Source organism: Agelaius tricolor, unplaced genomic scaffold (genome assembly GCF_023055355.1).
Source record: "Agelaius tricolor isolate 1412-34295 unplaced genomic scaffold, bAgeTri1.0.p SCAF_33, whole genome shotgun sequence".
NCBI classification, from domain to species: domain Eukaryota; kingdom Metazoa; phylum Chordata; class Aves; order Passeriformes; family Icteridae; genus Agelaius; species Agelaius tricolor.
The window spans coordinates 5,082,262-5,110,258 of NW_027269293.1; the positions used below are offsets into that span (position 1 = coordinate 5,082,262).

The window sequence follows — 27,997 nt, forward strand, 5'->3', positions numbered from 1 at the left end:
CCATGGGAAATGCCCCATGGTCTCTCCCTTTGTTCATGAATAAAGTTACAGGACTCCCCTGTCTCCTTTTTGGACATAAACCTCTGGTATCTTGAATTTTTCTGTACACCTGGGAGTAATGCCAGGGCCTGGATGGTACCCCAAAAGTGGTGCCTACTCTCCCGAAGTCTGTTGGGTTTCCAGACTGCCATGGCAGGGCAGATCCCACAGGTCTCCTGAGGCAATGGACAATGTGGGGGTACTGCAGGGAAGTTTCTGGGTTCCTCACGGCCCAAGCCCAGGGTCTGCTAGAGGGAATCATCTTCAGTTCTGGAGGCACTTTGGGCACCACGAGATCAGAAGGATCCAAAGGATCCATTACCCATAAAGATGTTGGAGAGTGGCCAAAGGAGGGACACGGAGCTGGGGAAGGGCTGAGGAGCAGCTGAGGGCACTTGGCTGGTTCAGCTGGAGCCCAGGAGACTGAGGGGAGGCTCCTGGGGGCTGCAGCTCCTGCCCAGGGCAGGCACAGGGGCAGGGGCTGAGCTCTGCTCTGGGACAGGGACAGGAGCCCAGCAAGGGCTGGAGCTGGGCCAGGCCTTGGCATGGAGCTCAGGGCAAGGTTCTTCCCCCCGAGGCTGCTGGGCACTGCCCAGGCTCCCCAGGGAATGGTGCCAAGGCTGCCACAGCTCCAGGAGCTCCCAGGGCTGCTCAGGGTGGGGTTCTTGGGGTGGCTGGGCAGGGACAGGGGCTGGGATCAATGATCCCTGTGGGTCCCTTCCAGCTCAGGATATTCTATGAATGATTCTGTTCCTTCTCAGGACTGCAGCTATGAGCTGTTTCTTGTTGAAAATAACATACAAGGGAGCCTTAAAGAGAGACTTGATTATTATGGGAGGCTGAGCTGCATGATTGATAATCCAGGAGTCCAAGGTTAATATCAGGGATTGCATGCAGCTCGCTGCATTGCTGCAGTAGGGCCAGAATGGGTGGCTGTGCTGTGCAGGGTAACAGTGAGATGCTCACTGGGGTCACCAGAGCATGGACAGTCTGGGGGGAGGAATCCTTCTGCCCCCCAACAAGCACCCCGGGCCCACAGCACCAGCCCCTCTGTGGGCATGGGCAGGAACTGGGGGGTTCCAGCAGCACTGAGAAGGGCACAGAGCCAAGAGTCCTCCTGCAGCACCTGCCCCGGCTCCTCCCAGGCCATGTGGGGCTGAGCAGCAGACTCTGCCCCGGTGCCCTCCCAAGAGGGGGTGGACACATAACTGGCTTCCCCCACTGACCCCACAACTCTCTAGGAAGAGCAATGGGGATCAGAGAGCAGGAATGGGGGAGGCACAGACACTCTGTGGGGTCGTGGGGGGTCCTACACTGAGTCACAGACAATCTCTGGGGGGCACAGGAATCCCACACCCTCTGGAGGGACGAGGAACAACCCCCAGAACCCAAGAGGCCCCCCAAGGACCTGACACAGCCCCCTTAAGGACCCAAGAACCTCCCCCAGAGACCCAAGAACCCCTTCAGGGACCAAGAAACTCCCACTAAGGAGCCCCCCAAAGACCCAAGCACCCCGTTAAGGACTCAGGGAGCCCCTCAGGGACATGGTGAGTCCCTTCCCGGGATCAAGACGCGCTCCTAAGAGACCCTCAAGGACCAAGAGAATTCCCTCAAGCACCCAAGAACACACACACACACACAGCGACCGAAGGAACCCTCTAAGGCCCCAAGAGCTGCCCCCAAGGACTCCAAGGGCCCCTCAGAGCCCCAGCAGTGCGGGCCCGGTGCCCTCCCGGGAGGGACACTCAAACACCGGGGCCGGCCATGACGTCATGTCCCGGCTGTGACGTCAGCGGGGCCGTTGCCATGGCGCCGCGCGCCGCCGCTTCCTGTGTGTGTTCGAAGTGGCGGGCGGGGCGCGCTCCCGTCGTGCCCCGCGCGGGGGCGGGGGCGGCCGCCATGTTGTGGAGCGGCGGGGCCGGCGGGTGCTGACGGAGGAGGCGGAGCTGGGCCGGGCCGGGCCGGCTGGTGGCACCGGCACCGGGGTAGGTACGGCCGGGGCAGCGCCCGGGGCACCGTGCGGAGCATGGCACGGTGAGGCGGGGGGCCTGCGGCAGGCTTGGGTGCCGCACTTTCCTCCGAGGGCACGGGCCTGTGGGCCGGGCCGGGCCGGGCTGGGCCGGGCTGTGCTGTGCGGAGGGGCCGGGCCGGGCCGGGCCGGGCGGGGCTGTGGGTGCCTTGTCTCCTTTAGTCCCTTTCTCCTTCCCTCTGTTCCTCGGCAGCCGGTGACCGAGCAGCCCCGCTTCTCCCTCCCCGCCCGTTGCGGCGGGGATGGGCCCAGTCTGTGCCAGTTCCTGCGGGCCCAAGCGGGCTGTGCCCCGTCACGGCGGGGCCGGTGAGCCCCAACGCTCCGGTGTGTTTGGTAACGGGCATCCCGCACCTGCAGCCGGGGCCGGGGCTGTGCAAAGCACCTGGAAGCTCACGGTGTGAGCCCTTCGCTCGGTCCGTGTGCCCTCGACCGCTGGGGAAAGACGCAGAAAACCAGAGCTTGGATTAACTCTGGGTTCTTGATCAAGTTGATAACACAAACGGTAACAGAGATTTTAGTGGGGTGGATTTGCCAAGCAGCAGCAGAAACTTTGGCCAGCAGTCTGTTGTTTACATACAGCTCGGTGGATGTACCCCTGCCCACCCGATGGCTCTGGGGTCTGAGGGAGCTCGTTATCACTGTGTGTTTCGTCAGGGTGTTTGTAACCTGTTGTTGACATTTTGCACGTGGGATTTGTATGCAGGATCAGCCTGAGCTGAAGGTCCTCAGGTGGTGAGAAGGTTCTGCTGGGGCAGGGAGGTTTGTCAGGTCACATTGGCGTCACCTCGGAAGGTGTTGTTGGGCTGTGAGCAACAAAACCTCACTGCAGAGTTCTGGAACCTGAAGGAGCTGACAAAAAAGATGGAGAGACTCTGTACAAGAGCCTGGAGGGACAGGAGAAGAGGGAATGGCTTCCCACTTACAGAAGGCAGGGTTAGATGGGATATTGGGCAGGAATTGTTCCCTGGCAGGGTGGGCAGGCCCTGGCCCAGGGTGCCCAGAGCAGCTGGGGCTGCCCCTGCATCCCTGGCAGTGCCCAAGGCCAGGCTGGACAGGGCTTGGAGCAGCCTGGGACAGTGGGAGGTGTCCCTGCCATGGCAGGGGGTGGAAGGAGATGAGGTTTAAGGTGCCTTCAAGCCCAAACCATTGTGGGGTTCTATAATCTTGTATTAGTCTGATTTTAGTTTTTTTGATTATTATAATTAATACAAAAGCAGAGTTTTCTGGGGCTGTTGACTGAGGCTGTCATGTTTTGTAAATTCTATGGTTTATTATTGAAGTTTGTCCAGGGGCACTGTTGTATCTTCAGTACCTTAGGTGTTATGATGAAGCAGAGTTTTGGGTGCCTGACCTTTCAGTGAAGCTCCGAGGACAGGGAATTTTTAATCTTTGCTTATAGTGCACTGACTTCTCCTTTACTGGAAGCCTTACCAGAGTGTGTATCTATAAATCTGCTGCTTTCAGCTGTCTTTACCCACTTGGATGTACAAGATTATTGGACAACTGTCTTCTGTGGATTTTTTTCAAGGGAAACTGAATGTTATTAAAGTCAGTAGCCATATGAAAAATGTGCTTAGACCGAGAATAGAAACTACTAAACATAAGCAAACAAAAATCCCTGAAGGTTCTGTAAGTTGTTATAAAATGCAGACTCTGTAGCCTTTTTTTGTCCTTTTTTCTGCTCATAAATCAGTCCTCTTTGAGTCTGGAGTGATCAACATGTAAAAACTTATTAAAAAACTTCTAAGGACCCTGTGTCCCTAAGATCCAAGTACTTCACTCTGTCCATCCCCACTTCCTTTTTATCAGCCCCCCCAGGTTCCTGTGCCCAGTGCTGTTTAACTCATGGTTGGATGAAGGGGTTGGTGCCTCCTGAGCTGCTGACACAGAGCAAGAGCAGTGGCCAGTCCTCCCCAGAGCTGTGCAGCCCTGCAGAGGGGCCTGGACAGACTGGAGAGGTGGGCAGGAAGGAACTGTCAGAACTTCAGCAACGGCAGGTGCAGGATCCTCCATCTGGGGAGGAGTAAGCCCAGTCCAGGCTGGGGCTGACCTGCTGGGGAGCAGCTGCAGAGAGCCCTGGGTGTCCTGGTGAACCACAGACTGTGTCCTGGGGCCAAGGGCCATGGAGATCCTGCTGTGCATTGGGAATGGCATTGACAGCAGGCTGAGGGAGCTGATCCTGCCCCTCTGCTTGGCCCTGCTGAGGCAAATCTGGAGTGCTGTGTCCAGTTCTAGCAGGAGGGACGTGGAGCTCCTGGAGTAGGTCCAGTGAATGCTGCGGAGATGCTGAAGGGACTGGAGCATCTCTCTCTTCGGGAAAGGCTCAGTGAGCTGTGTCTGTTCAGCCTTGAGAGGGGACCTCAGCCCTCATCCTCTCTCTCAGTGTCCACAGGGAGGGCTCAGAGTAGAGAGCAGCCTCTGCTCCATGGGGCCCAGCAATGGGACAAGAGGAAGGGGCAGGAACTCATACCCAGGAAGTTCCACCTGAATGTGAGGAAGAACTTCCCTGTGCAGTGACTGAGCATTGGAACAGGCTGCCCAGGGAAGGAGTGCAGTCTCCCTCACTGGAGATATTCCAGAAGTGTCAGGACACAATCCTGTGCTGTGTGTTCAGGGATGACCCTGTTTAAGCAGAGAGGTGGGACCAGATGATCACTGTGTTCCTTCCAACCTGTCCCACCCTGTGATTCCTGTAACACTGGGATATGCAGGGCAGTGGTGGAGTCCCCGTCCCTGCAGGGATTTAACAGACATGTGGATCTGGCACCTGGGGCATGGTTAGTGGTGGCCTTGACAGTGCTGGGGGAACAGCTGGACTCTGGTCTTAGAGGGCTTTTCCAACCTAAATGATTCTTAGAATCTACACAGAATAATTAAATAAGTCAGTGTCTTCTAGGTGATTACCAAAATAGGTGTCATTATATATTGGTTGAAAGCAGAACCTTTCTTTTTCCTGTCTGTCCAGTGACTTGTACAAAACGTGTTTGTGTGGGGAAAACTGCCTCCAGGTGAGGGTGGAAACAGAAGTGCTGTGGCTGTAACTGGCCCTCTGTGGAGGCCAGCAACTACCCAGATCTCAGCTCCTGTATCTAAGGGGAGTTCTGGGGGCCCGGCAGTGTGGAGAGAACTGTGGGGTTTGATCGGGCCCTGCCTCGTTTGGCACTGGTTATGTCCTGGACTGAGATGAAATCTCAAAGCAGAACATTGTAAGATTTGTACATGTCCTTTCCTTGGCAAGATGTAGCTTGGGGAAATCATACCCAGCCCCTTCCCCAGTGCAGGAATGAGCCTGCAGAAGGAATGGGGTCCTGGGCTGTGCTGCCTGAGCATATGGGGACCAGCAGGAGCCTCTTCCATTGGCAAATGGGAGCAGTAGAACTTGCTCAGCACTTGGTGTTTCTCAGGCAAGACCTGCAGGAGCTGAACCTGCTCTTCACCCCAGCCCTTGGAGCATCCCCAGCCAGCACAGCCCAGGGCTGCAGGTGCTGCTTCACCAGGTGCCTTGGCCAATTACTGCATCTTGAAACAGGAGTGTTCCTGCTGCTGCCTCTTGTTTGTTTTCCTTTTGTAGCAGATAAAGCTCTTTAAGGAGACTTCCTGTTAATTAGGGGCCTTTTGGCCCACGGGCAAGAGGTGCCATCAAAGTGATCCTGTGTGTTGTGCTTTGTTTCCAAGTGCAAGGCTTCCTGTGCTGCTGAGGGCTTCGTGCTGTATTTTGTATTCCCTGGGAACAAGTGTGTCCCTCTTATTTACAGAGCATCATGGTGAAAAGGTGAAATAATCACCACCTGCAAGCAATAAAATAGAGGCTTAATAGTGGTGATTTTCTGAGAAATCCCCTGCTGAGTGTGTGGTTGTCATGTCTGCTTGGATAAGCTCTGCACTGCCAAGAGACAATGCTACGCTGCAGTGGGATGTGTATTGAATGAAAACGTCGTTTATGAAGGTAAAATAACAACCCTATAATTCTCCTGACTTACTAAAAACTGGCTGAGGCAAATTTGGAACCCCTCAGTGAGGGGCTTGGCTGCTGTGTGGCTGCATTGGTGGGGCAGCTGCTGGTTCTGATTGCTGTAGTTGCCATCACTTGTATTTGAGTTTTAGTTGAAATGTTGAAAATAGCCTGGTCTTTGGAGTACAGACTTGACTATCATCTTCACTTTTTTTTTCCTTTAGTTGTGGAGAAAAAAGGGATTTAGAAAGAACATCTGTGCTGAAAGCAATGGTGATACCTAAACATCATCTGTGTGAGAGGCAGCAAGTCATGTTCCTGGTGGGCTTTCTGCAGTGTCCTCTTCGAGGAGCACTTGCGTTTAAGAGCAACTGTTGTGTATACAAAAATCCTGGTGAAAACCTTTTGGGCTTGTAATGGTGTATTGAGAAGATTTATTGGACACTAGGAAGAAATTGTTCCTTGTGAGGGTGGGGAGGCCCTGGCACAGGGTGCCCAGAGCAGCTGTGGCTGGATCCCTGGGAGTGTCCAAGGTCAGGTTGGCTGGGGTTGGAGCAACCTGAGGTAGTGGAAGGTGTCCCTGCTTGTGACAGGGGGGGGAAAGAAGATGAGGTTCAAGGTGCCTTCAAGCCCAAACCATTCTGGGATTCTGTGATTAGTGCTGCCAATGTTTATCTTTGCTAAAGGCCCTTCCAGAGACAGAGATTTTGCTGTTTCCTGAAGGTCTTAGAACCCTGAGTTTCTGCTGGCTCGTGATAGTCCAGGCCACAAGCAGAGCTCTGTGTCATGAGCACTGCATTCTTGGCTCCTGCAGGCTTCCTGCAGCCTTGGTCATCAGAGTGCCCTAAATTTTTGTGGTTTGCCAGTCAGAGTTTCTCTGTCATTGTGGTGGGATTGTGCATCACTTTGGGATGGTGGACGTGAAGCTTTACCTGAGCTTCTGAAGTTGTCATGGAGGGCCGTGGGAAGACTTGAAGCTTGTCTGTGAGTGCAGGTGGAGGTACAGAAGGTCAAATGTTTGTCACCTCTGATCTGGATTGCAGGTTGGGCCTGTGCCTGTGAGGAAAGGGGAGTATTTTCTGCCTGTGAGGAAGGAGAGATGTTTTCTGCCATGGGAACTGAAGGGAAGCACAGATCACTGTGCATTTCACTTACATCTCCAGCTTCTGTACTCCTGTTCCGGACTGGGTGGCTGAGTGCAGGCAGGACGTGCAGTCAGTGTTTTGGCTCTGCCCTTGAACCACTGTGCCTTCAAATGAGACTGGAGTTCAGTTTGTGTGTATTGCTGGTCACTAAGAGCTGGCACTTTTGGAACAGGGGCACTGTAAGACTGATGGCAGTGAGTGCATAAATGTGTTTCTGAGTGCCCAGGGCACGAGGTGCTCAGCAAGATGCTTTGGAAAGGCAGAAAAATGTGGAATTTTGCAGGACCTTCAGTGAAGAGCAGTCACCTACATCCTATGCTCTGAAGAATACTGCTGTGGTGTGATGGCTCTTGCCATAGTCCAGCATCCTGGATTTTGGTGGAGTATTGCATCTTCAGGAGTGTGAGGACTAATGGTGAAGATCCCATCTGACACCATAACACTGGAGTAATTTTTTACTTGTCATTAGTGTGATTTCTGTTGTACAGAGCTGTGAATGTGCTTCTCTGATGAGGGCAAGGCGGCAGAAGTTGTAGTTTATTTTGAAATAAAGCTTTAGCTGCTCCCATTGCATAGGGGTAAATGGCTGATTTTAGAAATGCTTCTCACACTATACTCTAGTAAATTTCTGGGTAACAAATTATATCCTTGTAACTTTAAAAAGGTAAATACTGGTAAAACACACAACTTTAACTTTTGGTGCTCTTGCTGATTTGAAAGGAGGCCAGTTCCTGCTTGGTTGGTGTAATGTTCCTGTGGGTTAAATGTGGACAAGCTCTGCTTGAGCTTGGCCAAGCACAGAGTATTTTGCTCATTCCCAAAGGCTGTCCTGTGAAGTCTTGGCATGAATGCATTCCTAATAGTCTTGACTATTACACAGCTAAAACCTATGGCCTGGCTTTTTTTGTTGGTGGTATTTTTTAACTCTTTTCCCTTACTGCTTGTTCAAAAGCCTGTAAAGGAATCTATAACTGGTAATAGTCTGCAGCAGTCCAGGTTGAGGAGGAGGAGATGCTTATTGAACCAGCCAAAACCATCAACCCTTTGGGGCCAAGTTAGGTTTTTTGTGTGATGTGGTCAGTACCTGGAGCTGGCATGAGGGCCAGGACACTGCAGCTGCCAGGGATGGAGGAACTGCCACTTCTGCTGCCAGCTGAGGGCTTTGCCTTATTGATTTGCAAGTATTGTGATCAGGTTCAGTCAAATCAAAAGATGAAAATTTTGGATTTGGGGAAGCAGGATGTCCAGGTTTGATTTTAAGCCCTGCTGGTCATAACTTGGAGGACTAAATACTTGTGTAATTTTCTCCTTAGCAAATGATGGGGCTATTCCAGAGATCTTGAAAACATTCAACACTTGAGTAGTGATGTGTTTTTACCTTAAAGCCTCTGCCATTTCATACAGGCCCAAAGAGCAGGCAGCATCTCTGGGTGTGGGCAGGCACCTGCTGACTATAAATTTGGGGTCTATTTAGGACTCACTAGTAAGAAAAGCTCCAGGCAACCTTTTTCAGACCTGAAATGCTTCAAAATAAAGCATCAACATAACATTGATGGTATTGAAGTTACCAAGGCATCCTTTACCCCCCCCCCCCCCCTTTGGCCCTGTGTAAATTAGGAAATATATTCAGCTTTACATCTACATTTACATTTACATTTACATCCTGTCTTTGGTATTCCAAGTCTCTCACTTTCATCAGCGCTTCTTGTGTTAAACACTTACCCACCCAAATACCTTCCAGAAGAGAAGGCAGATGAACAATTTCTGGAATAAAAAAGGGTCAGGAATCATCCAGCTCTTGAACTCCTTGAGCAGAGCATGTCTGAATTGACAGAACCAACCTGCATCTCTTACACTTCCTTCAGTGTGTGCTGGAGAATCCAAACAGGTACAGCCTGCCTCAAACCACAGAAATAATTTTGCAAAATTACTGCCCTTGTTTCCCTGCCAGGCCTGGTGTTCTGCATGCTGGCTTATTAAAAACATGCCATACCAACAAAAAACACTTTGTGTTTGAATGCATGAAGGTTGGGTCAATAAAAAGAACAAAAGGCACTTGTTCAGCACTGTAACTCTGCCTGTAAGTATTGTTCCGAAGCTGTGAGAGAATCCAGCCAATTCAGAGACAGGACAGAAGGTGCATGACAAACATAAAGTCAGAATACAAATTCTTCTCATGAGATCCAAACCCTTCCACCAAATCCCACCTTTCTTCTCCAAGCATAAACTGCATAATTAGTGACAAAATAGTGTCTGAAGAATATGTAACACATGTAGCTCCTCAAGATCTTTTATTTCTTCAACTTAAAGGGAGCTTCAAGCCCACATATCATTGGCTTGCAGAATCATTCAGTCTGGAAAAGCCCTCTAACATCAACTCAAAGCATCCCCCCAGCACTGCCAAGGCCACCACTAAGCCATGTCCCCAAGTGCCACATCCACACAGCTGTTAAGTCCCTGCAGGGATGGGGATTCCACCACTGCCCTGGGCAGCCTGTGCCAGTGTTGGATCATGCTTTCCATGAAGAAATTCCTCCTGATGTCCCACCTAAACCTCCCCTAGCACAGCTTGAGGCTGTTTCCTCCTGTCCTGTCCCTTGTTCCCTGGGAGCACAGCCTGGCCCCCACCTGGCTGCACTCTCCTGTCAGGGATTGTGGAGAGCAAGAATGTCTCCCCTGAACCTCTTTTTTCTCCAGCCTGAGCTTCCCTGCAGCTGTTCCTGGTGCTCCAGCCCCTTCCCCAGCTCCATTCTTCTCCAGACATGTTCCAGCCCTCTTAGCAGAGGCTCAGAACTGTCGCCAGGATTTGAGTGGGGCCTCAGCAGTGCCCAGCACACGGGGATGGTCACTGCCCTGGTCCTGCTGGCCACACTGTGCCTCATACAGGCCATGACCATTGGCTGCCTTGCCCACCTGGGCACACACCAGGTCATGTTGAGCAGCTGTCACCAACACCCCCAAGTCCTTCTGGCAAAGCCTTTTGTACCTGATTTGGGGGAAATGGACTCACTTCCACTCACTTCCCATGGACAAATTTAGAGACAGCAAGAGCATACCACAAACCAGAGGTGCTGCTTGCTCCCTGGGCTTGTTAGTGGCACAAGTTTTGGGGTAAAAACATGTCACTGTTCAGGTGCTGAACATTCACTGCTGTGTTCTGCCTCTGCGGTCTCTCTGTTGAACAATCTGTGCTGTGTTTCTGAGTGAAAGTTGTAGGTGAAATTTGGGCAGATGGGAACTGGAAAGCTTGATAGTCGAATGTGTTTCAGATGCAGAATTTAAAATGTCTCTTTGCTGTGTAACTGGATCTGGATCTCACGAATACTGTGCTGAGCCATTTTGGGAGAACACTTAAATGTGTGGTGTTCCCTGGCTGATCACGCTCCTCGTGTGGGTTCTGCAGGCTGAGCTCTCTTACTCATGGTGTTAAAACAACAACACCCCAAAAAAAGAAAAGGGGGGAGGGGGCATTTTGGTGAACTGTTTCATTTGAGACACACATTTGGTAGCTTGTGGGTCGGTGAGGGTGGTGGTAAGAAAACTTCAAAACGAGGGAGAGTGTTTGATATGGTATGCACTAATTTTTATTTTCTAAATCTGCTTTATTAATAGCATCACAGACTTTTCTAACTTTTCACTGCAATTATGTCGTCTCTGACTCTGCTTCATTTGGTGGAAGCTGATCTCTGTTAAATTTGGGAGCTTTCTCCAGTTTTGACGCTGAAAGAACATATGGGAGTAATGTGTTAAATTAAAAAAGAGAAAAGCTTGGGGGAGGAGGTGGTAGAGGTAAGCAGGTGTGATCAGAACCAGCTTGGCACTGTCTATTTCAGGGATGCTCCTGTAAAAGTGTTGGCATGCTTAATGTTAAGGAAGAAAAGCATTTTAGCATTTTAGCATTTGTAAAAAGTCCAAGTTTTGGTACTGAAAAATGGCATGGCTCAAAGAACCACAGGATCTCCTGAGCTGGAAGGGACCCTCAGGGATCATTGATCCCAGCCCCTGTACCTGCACAGCCACCCCAAGAACCCCACCCTGAGCAGCCCTGGGAGCTCCTGAGCTCTGGCAGCCTTGGCACCATTCCCTGGGGAGCCTGGGCAGTGCCCAGCAGCCTCGGGGGGAAGAACCTTGCCCTGAGCTCCATGCCAAGGCCCGGCCCAGCTCCAGCCCTTGCTGGGCTCCTGTCCCTGTCCCAGAGCAGAGCTCAGCCCCTGCCCCTGTGCCTGCCCTGGGCAGGAGCTGCAGCCCCCAGGAGCCTCCCCTCAGTCTCCTGGGCTCCAGCTGAACCAGCTCCTCAGCCCTTCCCCAGCTCCGTGTCCCTCCTTTGGGCACTCTCCAACAGCTTTGGCTCCTTCTGATCTCGTGGTGCCCAAAGTGCCCCCAGCACTGGAGGTGAGGCTGCCCCAGGGCAGAGCAGAGTGGGACAATCCCTCCCTGGGCCTGGTGCCCCCAGCACAGGGTGGCCCTTGGGGCTGCCAGGGCCCAGCAGTGACTCAGATCCAACTTGCCCCTGACCAGGACCCCCAGGGCCCTTCCCACGGCGCTGCTCTCCAGCCTCTCATTCCCAGTCTGTCCCTGCATCCAGGGCTGCCCCATCCCAGGGCAGGATCCAGCACTTGCCCTGTTAAACACCACACGGCTGGGGATTTCCCAGTCCTCACATTTGTCAGGGTCTCTCTGTGTGGCCTCTCTGCCCTTGAGAATGTCAGCAGTGGCAAACTTACTCAGGACCTTCCAGTCCTGCCCCCAAGTCACTTAAAAAGACATTTGAGAGAACTGGCCCTAAGGTGGAGCCCTTGGAACCCCAGTGGTCACCACCTTGATGTCCCCCCATTTCCTGTAACTTTCTGAGGTGCAGGGCCATCAGCTCTGTAGTGTGGAGTCCGTGTGCTTTGCCTTGTTTTCAAGCTTATTTCACAGAGTATTGTAAAAGTTCATCACATCTTACTGAACTGCAGCGTGTACTGCTGGACCCCTTGCAGCTTGGTGACTTGCCCTGAGTTTTTAACTGTTAAGCCCTGGGCAGGTCTGTGGCTCCTGGAGGCAGCTTTTTCCCAGGAGGGAGTGGGAGGCAGTGCAGGGCTGTCCCTGAGTGGGGCACTGTGCAGCTGCTCCCTGGGCAGCCTCCTCCCAGCACAGCTTTGTGTGCAGTTGCCTCTGAGATTCTACCACAAGTTTGTATCTTGAGGCGCCTCCATTTGTGTAGCTGGGACTCTGGCCAGGTGCCATAAATGTTTATGCAATAACAGGAATGAAAATCTCTTTATGTTCTGCACAGCCTCCAGATGCCTGTGTGTTGTGGGAATTTGCTTATGTGTTAGCTGTACCTTTGCCTTTGGACATGTTTATCTTGGGTTGAAAGACCAACTTGACCAATCTCCTCTGGTGTTTTTGTGCCCATGTCAGCTGTGGACAAGGCACACAAGGTGTGTGATGGGTAAGGCTGGACCCTGGGGGTGCTGCTCTCTGCCCTTGGGGCTTGGCAGGGGTTGTGACTGTGTATTCTCACACAAGTGTCAGCTCATCTATTTTTTATTGATGCACATGTTAATTTACCAGGCAAATCTCCATTATGAAGCAGCTCTGTCCTAAAATGTATGCTTAAAATATGTGCTTAAATGATGTTAATGTTGCTTATAGACTGTATAGCTGTATGAGTGAGCAAGCTTTGTGCCAGCCAGGAGGAGTATTTGGGATAGTGCAGGCATCAGACGTGGAATGTTCATTGGACTACTAGATGCCTAGTGTGCCTAGTGTGTTTCTCCAGTGGGTGGTGTTAAAAGTCTGCAGTACTTCTGACATGGCTAAAAGCATCCCACCTTCAGCACTGCTCCTGTACCCCTTACCTGAGCAGTGGGATCACAGAATCTCACAGTGTTTTGGGTTGGAAATGACTTAAAGCCCATCTCATTCCACCCCCTGCCATGGGCAGGGACACCTTCAGTACACCAGGTTGCTCCAAGCCCAGTGCAACCTGGCCTTGAACACTTTTATGAATAGGGCAGCCACACCTCTCTGTGCAGCTGGTGCCAGTGCCTGGACCTGACAGGCTGCAGGTTTCTGGAATCTTCATGCCCTTGTTCTGAAGGATTGCCAAACTCTGCTGCAGGGCCCCGGGGCAGTCCCTGCTCCAGGTGGGGTGGGGACTGGCTGAGATCCTGTCAGACACAAAATACCGGCTGCCTGCATTCTTCAGTGTCACACAAGTTTGGCACCAATGCTCTGGATAGGAAAAGTAGTCTCAAGTTCAAAGAACAGGCTTAGGAGACTGGGGAGGCTGTTTCAGCAGGGAAGAGTGTAACATTTTGTTGTTCTCTCTTGTCTGTTGCAGCACACTAGTTACTGCTTGGACTTCACAAACATAAATTCCTGAGCCGGCTGATCTCTCCAGCCACTTCCACCATGGATCAGGACTATGAGAGACGTCTCCTACGCCAAATCAACATACAGAACGAGAACACAATGCCTTGTGTGAGTACAGATGGGCTCAGGCTCACTGTTATGTTGACTGTCTCACTTGTGACTGTTTTCCTTCAGCTTTTGAAAGACCTGGCACCTCCTCAAAGCAAACCACAGTCTTTTGTTGTGTTGTGAGCAGGTGTGAACTCCTCAGCTGTTCTATGAATACCCAAATAGCTTCACTTAAAGAGAGCTTTTGAATATATAACCTCAGTTCAGGTTGCAAAAAGGGGTGAAGATATTTTTGTGGAGTTCAGTAATACCTTTTTAATACATAATCTCAGCAACTACACGTGTAACATAAACAATTGAGGCCTAACAAACTAACCAACTCTAAGGCTTGACAAGAGTAAGTTCAGTGTCTTTTTTTCTTTAATTCAGGTAGCAGAGATGAGAAGAACCTTGACACCTTCCAATTCTCCAATGTCTTCTCCTAGTAAGCATGGTGACAGATTCATTCCCTCAAGAGCTGGGGCCAACTGGAGCATCAACTTCCACAGAATAAATGTAAGTTTTGCTCCCTTCTCCTACAGCTCAGCCTTGGAACCGAGGAAGTGGTACTTTTGTTTTGGCTGGCATGATTGTTCTGCTTACCTTCTGCACCATGCTCTTCTGCAGCCCCAGAAGAGTTCCACTGATGTGTGTCCTCAAACCCTATGCTCCCTGCAGTTGCTATTTCACCATATACCCTGAGGTTTCTGTATGGTGATGGCATGTTTCTCCATTTCAGGAAAATGAAAAATCACCAAGCCAAAACAGAAAAGCAAAAGATGCTACATCAGACACTGGCAAAGGTGAGACCACCCTTCTACTGCTTGGCAGTGCCCAGAGCTCTGACTGCAAACTGCTGGGGAAGTTAAGGCCATGCTGGCACTTTCATGCTTATGCCAAAACTCATGCTGGTGTTTTGGGAAATGCCCACATCATGAGTGAGTACCAGCTCACTGCTTTTGATGGGTGTCTGGATGCAAGAGGCTGTCTCTATGCCTTGGTTTATTGTGTCATGAAATCACTTTCCTGCTGGAGTGGAAGGAGGGGAAACTTGCTACTAACCTTGATTTTAAATGGGGGCCCAGGCTTATTAAGAGACTCTGTGAGAGTACAAGTTGTGGAATCCTGTAGCAGACCCCAGGGAGCTGGCGAGAGCTCCATGGAGGATTGAGACTTAACAGTAGGAGCTGCTGAGTCATGATGAGGCAGCAAAATAAGCTCCTGTCTCCAACCCCTCGCCCCTTAGCCTTATCTCTGTAACCTCATAGGCCATTCTCCCTGACCCTTACTATTGGACAAGTTTGGATCCCCCTATCCCTATAAAAAGGGGCTGGTTTAGCCCATTTGACAGAAGAAGAGCTGTCGCTGGAACCCTTCACAGAGCCCCCAATAAACCATCACTGTGGAACACCAGGACCTCTCCTTCTCCTCTCTCATGTCTGCTTCAGCCTCAGCCAAAGGAGCCCTAGTGAGCAAGCAAAGAGTGAAATCCTAAGAGAGCTGACAATCACTCAAGAGATGACAATCACTGAGCTCGCTGCGGGTGTCCTGCGGCGCCGGCTGCGAGCTGACTGGGCATTCAGGCACTCTGCCTCCCAGAGGGACTGAGCTGTCCGGACTCCTTTGCATCGCTCGATGATGAGGCCAAGATCGAGGCCTTATTATGGAATCCCAGGCTGGTTTGGGCTGGAAGGGACCTCAAAGCCTATCTCCTTCCACCCCCTGCCATGGCAGGGACACATTCCACTGTCCCAGGCATCCAGCCCTGCCCTCTGGCAGTGAGAAACCATTCCCCCTTGTCCTGTCCCTCCAGGCCCTGTCCCAAGTCCCTCTACAGCTCTCCTGGAGCTCCTTTAGGTAGTGGAAGGGGCTCTAAGGTCTCCCTGGAGCCTTCCCTTCTCCAGGTCAGGCACACATGATCCTGATACTCCCTGCTGTTCCTGCTCTGAGCTCTCTGCTCAGTGCCTGTTTGGTTTACAGATGGCCTTGCCTACTCTGCCTTGCTGAAGAATGAACTCTTGGGAGCAGGGATCGAGAAGGTGCAGGACCCCCAGACAGAGGACAGGAGGCTGCAGCCATCCACCCCAGAGAAGAAATCTCTCTTCACTGTGAGTTGGTTACTTGCATTAGCACCAGTGGAGGTTGTGTGTGGGGCACAAGAACCAGAGCACAGGGCTCTGCCAGGCTGCTCGTGCAGTGAGTTGGTGTTGTGGCTTGGCTGAGATAAGCTGTTCAGAACAAATGTGGTGGCCTGCAAAGGGAACCTGAGTGTGCAGCAAGCAGTGTGCTTCCTGTGTTTGTGCTGGCAGGAAAGCTGTGTGAGCCAGGCTTTTTGGACAGTGTGGTGAGTGGCCAAATCAGGCTTTTGGACTTGGAGCGTTGCTGAGGGGTTTTGTATGGTTTTGGAGCACCTGGGAAAGGAAAAACTGGATGTTGGAGTTAGCTTGGCACCAGTGCATGTTGGGAGTGATGCCCCAGGCCTCGGGAATGCCAGGGTCCTCACGAGGTGTTTCTTTATGCAGTACTCACTCAGCACAAAGCGCTCCAGCCCGGATGATGGCAATGAGGTCTCACCCTATTCCCTGTCTCCTGTCAGCAACAAAAGGTAACACTGATCCTCTGCAAACTAAAAGAAGGGAAGAGCTGGGATGGAGGGGACAGAGGGTGCAGTGAGGTTCTCTAGGACTTCTGCCTAAAGCTCTAAAATAAATGTGAATTGGGTTTGGAAATCTGGAGAGATAGTAAATAAAACAGTCAAGTTCTAAGAATTTCTTCAGGTACCCAACCTGTCTATGTGCTTGACATGTCTTGGTCAGCTCTCAGTAATCAGTTTACCTTTCTGCTTCATAGCTCCTTTGTAGAAGCAGAACCTAATTCCTTCCAATCTTGCTGTTGAAAAAGGGTTGTGCAGCCTTTTTGTCTGCATTTCTATAGAAACTTCAGAGTGCTCTATAAAGAATGGCTGCACCTGTGCCTCCCATCTGCTATGATGTGCAGATTCCTGTAGTTGTTTTTTTATCTGTTTTTGTAAACAGTCAGAAGCTGCTAAGATCACCTCGAAAACCAACTCGGAAAATCTCCAAGATTCCTTTCAAAGTGCTGGATGCCCCAGAGCTGCAGGATGACTTCTACCTGAACCTGGTGGACTGGTCCTCTCTTAATGTCCTCAGCGTTGGCCTTGGGACTTGTGTTTACCTGTGGAGTGCTTGTACAAGTCAGGTAAATGGTCACGAGTGTCTGAAGATTGAATTGCCCATTGATGTAGGGTTTTTCCAGGGTTTTTCCAGCATTCCAGGGCTATGGAATGTGCTGTGTGAGGGCTTCAGCACTTGTCACGCTCCATCCCCAGCACAGCTCTGGTTTGTGGGACAGCCAGTGTGACAAAGCCACGTTCCTTACCCCGTTCTTCTCTCTGAAGGTAACGCGGCTGTGTGACCTCTCTGTGGAAGGCGATTCCGTGACATCCGTGGGCTGGTCAGAGCGGGTCAGTATGACACTGTCAGCAGGGACAGCTGACACATGGGTCACGTAGTCATTGTCATCATAGCTGTAGTTAGCTCCCTGAGCTGGTTTTTCTCTGCTAAAAGGGAGGGGATGGAGAGCAGCCTCTTGTATCTTGAAGTTCTCCAGGTGTTGCTAAGAGGAGTGGGAGGGAGAAAGAGCCAGTTTGCTTCTTCAGCTCTTGACAATAAAATGTTACAATAAATATATTCCAGACAGGCTGCTTGGGCCTCTCAGTAGGGAAAAACATGTCAAATGGAAGAACTCTGGATGCTTTCCACCTCGTGGGATTTATGTCAAGTCTTCTCAACTTTCAGTTTTCTGACTGTACTTCCTGGCTGTGCTGATCCTGGCTCTCTGTTTGTGCAGGGAAACTTGGTGGCCGTTGGCACTCACAAGGGCTTTGTACAGATCTGGGATGCAGCTGCAGGAAAGAAGCTCTCCATGCTGGAGGGACACACAGCCAGAGTTGGTAAGGAGTGGGGATGCAGAGGGCTCTGAGGGGTCACTTCTTCCTGATGGAACTTTGTTAGCCAGGGATCTGCTGGAAATAGAGAACTCAGAGTACCAGCATTAATATTTATCCCCTGCTGTCCTCTTGAGCAGGTTCAAAATATTATCATCTCATAACTCTGGTGTTCTGATCTCAGTGTGATGGTGGTTGGGTGTTGCAGCAGGTGTTTCCTCCTTGCTTGAGGCTTTTTGGGTTTGGTTACAACATCTCTTCACTGCTGCTGGCTTCCACTTTCCAGCTCTGCTGGCAGCTTCACACTGAGATTTCCAGTTCCCTTTTTTGGAGGGCTGTTTTTTTCTACTCAGAGATGTTGTGAATCTAAGCTCTGGGGCGAGATTTGGGAAATCCATGCACATCCCAAAATGTTTCTGTGCTTTACTGCACTATGATGTGAGGTTGGTAATACCTGCAGTCAGTCTGTTCAGGGAACCTCTATTTGTTCCCTGATCCTAGGACTCCAGAGAGTGGATGTAAGGGAGGTCTGTAAGGAGTGGTTTGAGGTTTGTTAGCATTTTTTGTTTTTAAACCCTGGCAGCTCTGATGGCTGCATTTTCCTTACCAACTGCTGCAGGACTGGAAAGGTTGGACTTGATAATGTGGCCAGCAGGACCAGGGCAGTGACCATCCCTCTGTGCTGAGCACTGCTGAGGTCCCCCCTCAAATCCTGGACTCAGTTTTAGATCTCTCACAACAAGAAAGACATTGAGGGGCTGGAACATGTCCATAGAAGGGAACAGAGTTGGGGAAGAGACTGAAGCACCAAAAGCAACTGAGGGAGCTGGAGGGGCTCAACATGGAGAAAAGGAGGCTCAGGGGGACCTTCTGGCTCTGCACAACTCCCTGACAGGAGGGTGGAGCCCGGTGGGAGTTGGGCTGTGCTCCCAGGGATGAGAGGGTGTGCCCTCAAGCTGTGCTAGAGGAGGTTAAGATTAGATACTGGGAAAATTTCTTCATGGAAAGGGTTACAAATCATGGGATCTGGCTGCCTCAGACAGTGCTGGAGTCATCATGCCTGAAAAGTGTTTAAAGGTCATGGGGATGTGACACTCAAGGACATGATTTGGTGGTGAACGTGGCGGTGGTGTGTCACAGACATCTTTTAAGGAAAATCCTTCTCAGGATTTTTCCTCCTGAGAAGCTGGGAGGACTCAGGAACAAAATGTAAACAATGGTTATCTGTTGCTGTGGAATGCAACAGGTGCATCTGTGATTGGCCCATGTTGGATGTTTGTAATTAATGGCCAATCACAGCCCAGCTGGCTCAGACAGAGAGCTGAGCCACAAACCTTTGTTTTCATTCTTTGCTATTCTATTCTTAGCTAGCCTTCTGATGAAATCCTTTCTTCTATTCTTTTAGTATAGTTTTAATGTAATATATATCATAAAATAATAAATCAAGCCTTCTGAAACATGGAGTCAGATCCTCGTCTCTTCCCTCATCCAAGAGCCCCTGTGAACACCATCACAGTGGTGCTGAGTTGAGGGTTGGACTTGGTGACCTCAGAGGTGTTCTGCAGCCTCAGTGGCTCCTAGAGCAGCCTCTGGAGCTCTGTCCCTGCTGCAGGTGCCCTGGCGTGGAATGCGGACCAGCTGTCGTCCGGGAGCCGGGACAGGATGATCCTGCAGCGCGACATCCGCACCCCGCCCCTGCAGTCGGAGCGCCGGCTCCAGGGACACAGGCAGGAGGTCTGTGGGCTCAAATGGTCCACGGACCACCAGCTCCTGGCCTCTGGAGGGAACGATAATAAGGTACATTCCTTCCAGGGGGTCATGGGAAATGTCACACCCCTTTCTTTCTAGGGCGAGGGGAAATGTTGTCAGGTTGGACGTTATTATATCACTGGAGGTGTTCAAGGCCAGGCTGGACAGGATGTGCAGCAACCTGGTCTAGTGGAAGGTGTTCCTGCCCATTGCAGGGGATGGAACTAGATGGGCTTTGAGGTCCCCTCCAACCCAAAGTATGGTATGATTCTATGATTAGGGAAAAATTTCTTCACTGAAAGAGTGGTTAAGCATTGGAACAGGCTGCCCAGGGCAGTGGGGGAGTTGCTATTCCTGGAAGTGTTCAAAAAACAAGTGGATATGCAATATGGTTTACTGGGCACGTTGGGATTAGGTCAAAGGTTGGACTCGATCTTAAATGTCCTTTCCAACCTTAATGGTTCGGTGATTCTTTAAGGATGTTTGGCCTCTCTGAAAAGGACTTTTGTTTTGGTTGTTGGACCATGACCAAATATAAATCATGCTAAGCTTCTACTCAGTCTTCTCTTCCTAATAAAATGAAAAAGGCAAATTTAATTTTGCTTCTGTATTTGGCTAATTAAATCTCTAGCTTGGCTCAGGGGGTTGAGTTCAACAAAGCCACTGCTAAGTTGCCCTTCCTGGCTTTGTTTGGGTAGTGTATGGTCACGTTTGTTGCAGTAATGTTTGTATGCAGCAGGAACCTGAGGTAGAGCTCTGTGAGTTCTCATACCTGTAGTGCAGGCTTGCAGCTCACTGAGCACCATATGGGAGAAGCATCTGTCACAAAAAAGCAGGTTCCAAGCCCTTTGGAGCGGGTTGCTAGGTAGGAATGTGCCCAGTGCCTGTGTGACAGCATGGTTGGATCGAGTTCCTCCTGCTCAGAATAACTCCTAATGAGCTGAGCAGATTCCTGGATGTGTTCTGGAATGATACAGCCAGAAAGACAACAGCAGGGTCTGAGGCCCCCTTCAGTGATGCTGTTTCTTTAGATTTATTCCCTTATCTTAGGGCCTGTTCCTGCCACATGGCTTGGGGTTAGGACAGCTCCTCAGCTGAGTGTGGTGTCAGGGTGGTTGTGACTGCCCCATCCCTGGAAGTGTTCAAGGCCAGGTCGGATGGGGCTAAGAGCAACCTGGTCTGCTAAAGAGTGTCTCTGCCCTTGGCAGGGATTTGAACTAAATGAGCTTGAACCAACCCAAGCCATTCCATGATTCTGTGAAGTGCAGAGTGGAGCTGTGCATGTCTGAGCAGAGCTATGGGAAATCAGCTTGTTGCCCAGCTACCTTCATCAGTCCCATTGTGCCTCGTGGGTGTAATGGACACATGGCTGAGGCATAGGTTTGATCATGTCTCTTCTCTCTGCCAGCTCCTTGTCTGGAATCACTCCAGCCTGAGTCCCGTCCAGCAATACACAGAGCACCTGGCAGCAGTCAAAGCCATCGCCTGGTCCCCACACCAGCACGGGCTGCTGGCCTCGGGCGGGGGCACAGCCGACCGCTGCATCCGCTTCTGGAACACGCTGACGGGGCAGCCCCTGCAGTGCATCGACACCGGCTCCCAGGTGTGCAACCTGGCCTGGTCCAAACACGCCAACGAGCTGGTGAGTCCTTCCCTGTGCTGGGGAGCGTGGGGAGCATGAGCCAGGTGTGCCCGGGTGGGCAAGGAGGCCAAGGGCATCCCAGCTTGTACCAGCAAGGGTGTGGCCAGCAGGACCAGGGCAGTGACTGCCCCCCTGTTCTGGGCACTGCTGAGGCACCTCAGGTGCTGGGGTCCCTCACAACAAGAAAGACAGTGAGGGGCTGGAGCATGTCTGCAGAAGGGAACAGAGCTGGGGAAGGGGCTGGAGTACAAATCTATTGAGGAGCAGCTGAGGGGCTCCAGCCTGGAAAGAAAGAGGCTCAGGGGGCACCTTCTCTTCATCTGACAGGAGGGTGGAGCCAGGTGGAATTCAGGCTCTTCTTCCAGGTAACAAGTGACAGCACAAGAAGAAATGGCCTCAAGTTGCACCAGGAGAGGTTTAGATTGGATATTGGGAAAATTTCTTCCTGATGGTCAGGCCTGGAATGGGCTGCCCAGAGCAGTGGTGTAGTCTGTAGACTGTTGGACTTGATGATCTTGGAGGTCTTTTCCAGCCTTAACGATTGCATGATTCTATGATTCGTGTTCCCCTCTCCCCTTTCAGGTTAGCACCCACGGATACTCCCAGAACCAGATCCTCGTCTGGAAATACCCCTCGCTAACTCAAGTAGCAAAGCTCACAGGGCACTCTTATCGAGTCCTGTACCTGGTGAGTGATGGCCGTGGCTCTGGCTGCTCACCTGGCTACTGTAGGTGTGCCCAGCTGGCACCCAAAGCAGCAGTGCCAGTGGCACCATAAGTTGCCTGGGCGGGAATGTAAATGCTCCCCATGAGCACTGCAAAACTCTGACACATTTCCGTGCCTGCAAGGGACACTTGGATTTGCTGCTATGGAAATGTGAGGCTTTGTTAATGATAGTAAAGCCTGCCAAACTCTCCTGAGGAAACATCTGAGTTTTCTTCTAAGAAAATGCTTTTGAGCCTAGAGAAGAGAAGGCTCCAGGGAGACCTTCCAGTGCCTCAGAGGCTCCAGGAGACCTGTAGAGGGACTTCTGAAAAGGATCTGGAATAGCAGGACAAGGGGGGAATGGCTTCAGACTCCCACAGGGCAGGGTTAGATGGGATATTGGGAAGAAATTCTTCCTGTGAGGGTGGGCAGGCCCTGGCACAGGTTGCCCAGAGCAGCTGGGGCTGCCCCTGGATCCCTGGAAGTGTCCAAGGCCAGGCTGGACAGGGCTTGGAGCAACCTGGGATAGTGGAAGGGAGCAGAATGAGATGTGCATTAAGGTCCCTTCCAACCCAGAGCATTCTGGGATTCTGTGATTTTATGAAACACAAGCTTCTCTCCTTGCTCCCAGAAGACTTTCACACCTCTTCACTGATGACTGCTGCCCAGGGAATTCAACATTTGTTGCGGGTAATCCTGATCCATCTCATATCTGCTGTTACTGTTACATGGGGGTGTCAGCAGTTCATGATGGAGCTGACAAATGCTGATAATGTTTTGGGAGGTAGATCCCAATGTAAGCAACCAATACAGCCAGAAAATCCAGTCATATCATCTTCCTGCCTTCAGGCAGGTTGATAATCCTGGGAGGAACAGCCTCAGTTACACATGGCTTGGATTTCTTAACACAAGTATTCTTTCCACAACACTCCCCCCATGTGTTCCACAGCTGCACCATAAGGTGCCAGGGCCCAAATTGCACCTGAGGCTGCATGAGGCACCTGAAAGTGGAGGTAGCTGGCTTCTCACCACGAGTAGGAAGGACAGTTAAATCTCTCCTGCATTCCAACTAAGTCTTGTTTTCAGCCTCAAAAATGTGACAGGTGCTAAAGGTTGTTGTCTTGTCCTTAGGCAATGTCCCCTGATGGGGAGGCCATTGTCACAGGAGCTGGAGACGAAACCTTACGCTTCTGGAACGTCTTCAGTAAAACTCGCTCGACAAAGGTAAGGCCAGGCATGGGGGCTGCTGCCTGGGGCAGCTCAGGCCACACTGGCTCTGCTCTGCTGCCTCCTCCCTGATCCCTTCCTGCAGATCAAGGGCTGGGGCAGTGAAGGATTCAACTTTGCTGAGATTTAAGTAAAAGGTTGCCCTTTGTGCCCAAGGCTGGTGTGACACAACATCCCTCTCTAGGCTGCTGAGCAGAGCAGAGCAGCTGAGCCCTCGGGTGACAGCAGGCTGGGAGAGCTGGGGGTGTCCAGCTGAAGAAGAGAAGGTTCCAGGGAGACCTTACAGCTCCTTTTAGTGCCTAAAGGGGCTCCAGGAGAGCTGGAGAGGGACTTTGCACCAAGGCCTGGAGGGACAGGACAAGGGGAAATGGCTTCCCAGTGCCAGAGGACAGGGTTAGATGGGATATTGGGAAGGAATTGTTACCTGTGAGGGTGGAGAGGCCCCTGCACAAGTTTCCTAGAGCAGCTGTGGCTGCCCCTGGATCCCTGGAAGATCCAAGGCGAGGTTGGATAGGACTTGGAGCAGCCCATGGCAGAGGGTGGAAGGAGATGAATTTTAAGGCCGCTTGAGGCCCAAACCATTCTGTGATTCCATGATTATCCCCTGCCTCTTTACAAAACTGCTTAAAATGGGGGTTTGGATGAAAATGGGATCATGGATTCTGCCAGTGACAACTTGGCATCACCAAAAGCAGATTGTGTCTGATGCTCTGAGAACTTTCTTGGATCCCTGGCAGAGGGATTTGGAGGAGGGGACTGTGACGAGCTGGCATTGATCCCGGGGGTCTCCCAGTTCTTGCCATCTCTGGGGTACACCTGCCTACAGAGCTCTGGGAATGGCACTCTGGCCAGCTGCACACATGTTACCATTTGGAAAAAACCCATGGGAATATTTATGGTGTTGGACTTTGATTTGTGAGCTGGAATCGTGCCCTGAGCTAGAGATACCAGGTTAAAAACAAACCAACCCAGAAGCATGTGGAGTAACAGCTATTTACCCCCTGCTTTGTGTTCCCTTGTCAGGAGTCTGTATCTGTGCTCAACCTCTTCACCAGGATACGATAAACCCCCTCCCTGTGCCCCGGGAACCTACAGCCTGACATTCCAGGATCAGACCACTCCCTCGGCGTGCATGGACCTCCGGAGCCCAGCCAAGGGGAGGGAGAGCTGTGGGACTGCAGGAGGACCCAGCTCATTAAATATGTGCTTGTGACCCACAGGGCTGGGCAGTATTTGGGATGGGGTGGGGAGGGGAGGGAACTGCCAAAGGTTATTGGATTCATCCTTCATAAAGGGAAACGGGTACAAGAGCAATGTTAACCCTGCATCCTCCGCCCGTCGGGATGGTGCTGGGGAGGACTCGTGTGACATGGACCATTGAGACTGGACCGAGGCCATCCCACTGCCATGGTGTGCCTCCTGCGAGAGAGGAGCATATCCTTGCTGCTGTGGGAAGGGGTTTGACGTGCTGCCCTGTGTCCCAGAGTGCCATCTCTGGAGGCAGGAGCCAGCCAGGCTGCTCCAGTACAGCTGGTGCGAGGGGCACAGCTCCAGGCTGGGCATCTAAGGGCTTTGTTCATAGCCTGGTATCCCCATTCCAGGAAGAAACTGGAGAACTGCCTATTTTCCTTTTTTTTCTTTATTTTTCCCCCCAGACAGGTACTGTAGTACTTGACATGATCATTCCATAAGACAGCTTGGTTTTTTGGGCATGCTTGACAGCTGCCTCCGAACAAATACACTTTGTGGCTCTAGACTTTGGAGGAGACTTGAAAAAACTTCACCTCTAAGGGAGCAGATTCGCGAAGTTCTGCAGTTGCTGTTTCATCTTCTGGGCTGATCCTGGGAGTTACCAGAGAGCAGAAGCAAGGACTTTATAAAAAAAGAAACCCACCCAACCACCTGTGCATGTGGAGCTTCCTTTGGTGCTGCTGTGTGGGTGCCTTGCTCTGGAGTCTCCATGAGGCCAAAAGCAGTTGGGATGTGTTTGAGAAAAAAAATAAATCCTAAAGATCTGATTTTTGGGGTGAGCAGGGCCTCTTCTGGCTGGAAGAGGGGTTCTCCTGAAGCAGGGCTGCAGCGTTGCTTTTTTGTTATCTCCAAGTCCCACACAGGGCCCTGCTGTTGAGTTTTGGTGTGTGGTTTGGGGTTTTTAGGTTGTGTGGGACAAGAGTTCTGGCTGGTGTTGGAGCCCATGGGGTGTATCACAAATGCTCTGTGTGTGTGTGTGTGCGTGTGGTGCTTTTAATTTAAGAGAAGCTGTCAGGCTGCACAGCCTGTTCCATCTGACCTGTGCCTGTGCCTGCCTTGCCCAGACCCTGCCTGCCTCCTTGCCCTCTCTGAGTGTTGCTTCCTGTTACCATGTGGAATTCTCTGGCTGTGTATATAGACTTGTCTTCTCCCTGTAGATTGCATAGGTAATGCTTTCCCTTTCTTTTTTTTTTTTCCCTTTGTTGTTTTGTCTGCTCTCCCTTCTTTCCCTAAAACCAGGTGGTAGGAATATGATTGCCTGTCCCCAGTCCCACTAGTATCCTTAGGGTGAGCCAAGGTGTGAGAAGGCCAGTGCAGCCTGGACCACGTGTGCCACCATGCCCATGCCTGATCAGGCTGCTGGTGCTGTGCCTGTGTCACACACACTGGCAGTCACTGGTGAGGAGCTGGTGCTGGGAGCCCCCTGCCAGCTCTGAGTCTCCCAGGCCCACAGGCCACTTTGTCATCTCACAGTCTCACTTGCCACCAAAATGAAATTACCATGGAGTTTCTGAAACACTGTTTAAGTGCAACTGCTTTAGTGTAGCTCTGGCCATGGGATGTGAGGCATGGTTTGAAGTCACCCCCAGGCCTGTCTTGTGTTGTTTGTTCCACTTGTGGGCTCTGTTCCACATCACTGTGGGTTGGGAGCACCCCAAAGCACCCAGGAGGTGTTAAATTGAGTTGGATCATTCAGTTGAGGAATGGGTTTGAAGTAAAGGGCCATCTGCAGGAAGAGATGGTCTGTTGTGGGTGTCATCACCTGGGGAAAGGGCCATCAGGGGGGCTGGGGAGCCTGGTGGCTGTGCTGTGGATTTTCCTGTTGTGGATTGCCTCCTACTAAATAGCACTGTGCAGACCCCCAGGACACACTGCTTTCTCCTCTGGCAGGGTGGAGGTGCTTGGGCTGGGGGCGCACAGGAGGGCTCAGCCCATTCTGGAGTAGGAGGGAGCAGGGCACCCAGCTGGGGTGTATGGTGAGTGTGGTGATGTTTGGGTTCCCCAGCGCCCTGGGACTCCACAGGAGTGGAATTGCCTCTCCCCCTGTGATGGGGGAACTTCCTCAAGGAGTCCCAGAAGATGCTGGGGGGAGTGGCAGTGCTGTGGGGTGGGCAGTGCCAGGTGGGCACTGCAGGCACTGCCCAGTGCTCCCAGCTGCACAGCAGGGGTAGCTCCTCATTGCTCTGTCCCCCACCATTGTCCCTTCTTGCCAAGGACTTTCCCAAACTGCATCTTGTGTCTACATCTCGCTTTTCTATCCGCCTTGGGAGAAGGTTGGCTCGTGTACTGCACTTGGCAGGGGGGCTGGTGCTTGCCAGGCCAGGGTTAGTGATTGCCAGGCCAGGGCTGTTGTGTGGCCACACGTGTTGGTGACAGAGCATGGCAGGAACAGGCTGCTCACCCTGACCTCACTGTCAGCCCGGTACCGCCACCTTCTCTGCCTTGCTGCCAGGCAGGGGCTCCCAGTTGTATCCGTGTGCAGGTGGGTTTGTGCAAGTGTCTCAGGGTGTTACTGTCACTGTCACCTGCTGCTCAAGAGAGAAAAGGGCAGAGCCGAGGTGATGTGTCAGTGTGTGTGACCCGTGGGCACTGGCTCGGGCACAGGGTCCTCCCAGAGCTGGGTGACAGCATCGTTGTATCCCAGGTGTCATGTGATGGAAAACAAACATGGAGCACGCTGTAACTTTTTCATGTAAAGCAATTGAACTGTCATTAAACAGGTTATGAATTTACTGGGATTGGTCTCCATGGCTCCACTTTGCTTCTCCACAGCGAAGGCTGCAGTAAGTCCCCAGGGTCCCCACCCCACCTCTGCAGGTACCAGCTTTCTTGGCACAGATCTCACCTGTTTATTGCTCCCAGCTTCCTGCTCCTGTTTGCTTTCCTGCTGCTGGGAAAGGGCACAGCCACCCTCCCTGCCCTGCCCTGTGCCCCAGGCATGGCAGGAAGGAGGAAAAGGGGTCCCTGGCCTGGCACAGCCCCTCCTTGGTGTGGGGTAGTTGCCAGGCTATAGCTGCAATGAGGCTGGGGGTGCAGAGCCCCTCAGTCCTGCTGTCCCCACGCAGGTGGGACCCTCATGGGGGGGGAGGGGACCTCTCCAGTGGGGTACAGCCCTGTGCCCACAGACCTGTGCCTTGTCCCACGCCTGCTGCTGGAAGAACCCCCTCGGGCTGGTGCTGTGGGGTTGAGCTGCTCCGTGGGGCTGGGCAGCAGGAGAGCCAAGATCCCTGACCTTGGCATCTCCCACTGCTGCTGCCCCAGGAGCTGAGCTGAGCTGCAGGTCTGAGGAAGGGATGGCCGAGGAAATAGCACAGAGAAAGGAGTTGACAGTGCCTCCGTTTCCCTATCTTGGTGCTTGGGGGAAGCCCCAGGGCCCCTTAACTGGCCTAGAAATGGATTAAGCTCCAGGACTTTGGGCTGGTGGATTGTTTTGTGGGGTGCAGATTCTGCTCTGCCTCCAGCTCTGCTCTCATCCCCAGTTTATGCTCAGAGCCTGTGGGAACCCATTGTCCCCCCCGTGTACCTGTGACCCTACACCTTCCTCTGGCAGCTGAACCCTGTCCTGGGGAAGGAGCAGGGTAACAGCCAGGGCCTGGCCAGCTGCAGGGCCCTGGGGCTCCCTGGTGCTCCCCCACCTCCCATCATCACCAGCAGCCAGTGCCCCAGGGGGCTGCTCAGGGTCTTCTGCTGCTCCCTGTACCCCTGGGACATCAGCACCTGGAGCTGCCTCCCCACACCAGTCAGAGTCAAAGCTCTGGGTCCTGGTCTGTTCTGGGAAGCAGGGGCTGCATGGGGGACTAGTTTGTGCTCATCCTGTGGCATCTGGCCCAGCAAATAATAA

The 27,997-nt window shown here is 52.0% G+C and overlaps 1 protein-coding gene across 2 annotated transcripts; it reads left to right on the top strand.

The window, feature by feature from the left end:
• The first annotated feature begins 1,864 nt into the window (after positions 1-1,864).
• Positions 1,865-26,888, top strand: FZR1 (fizzy and cell division cycle 20 related 1). 2 transcript variants are annotated; one of them, XM_071451594.1, is made up of 14 exons: positions 1,865-2,024; positions 13,497-13,636; positions 14,006-14,131; positions 14,355-14,418; positions 15,596-15,723; positions 16,138-16,220; positions 16,651-16,834; positions 17,034-17,099; positions 17,486-17,588; positions 19,195-19,379; positions 20,740-20,973; positions 21,556-21,660; positions 22,810-22,902; positions 23,929-26,888. In XM_071451594.1, the coding sequence occupies exons 2-14, from the start codon at positions 13,568-13,570 to the stop codon at positions 23,968-23,970; spliced, it is 1,482 nt and encodes a 493-aa protein (XP_071307695.1). In that variant the 5' UTR covers positions 1,865-2,024; positions 13,497-13,567; the 3' UTR covers positions 23,971-26,888. The 2 variants fall into 2 exon arrangements, with proteins under 2 accessions (XP_071307695.1, XP_071307697.1); XM_071451596.1 differs by having other exon boundaries at positions 1,902-2,028.
• Positions 26,889-27,997: the final 1,109 nt, after the last annotated feature.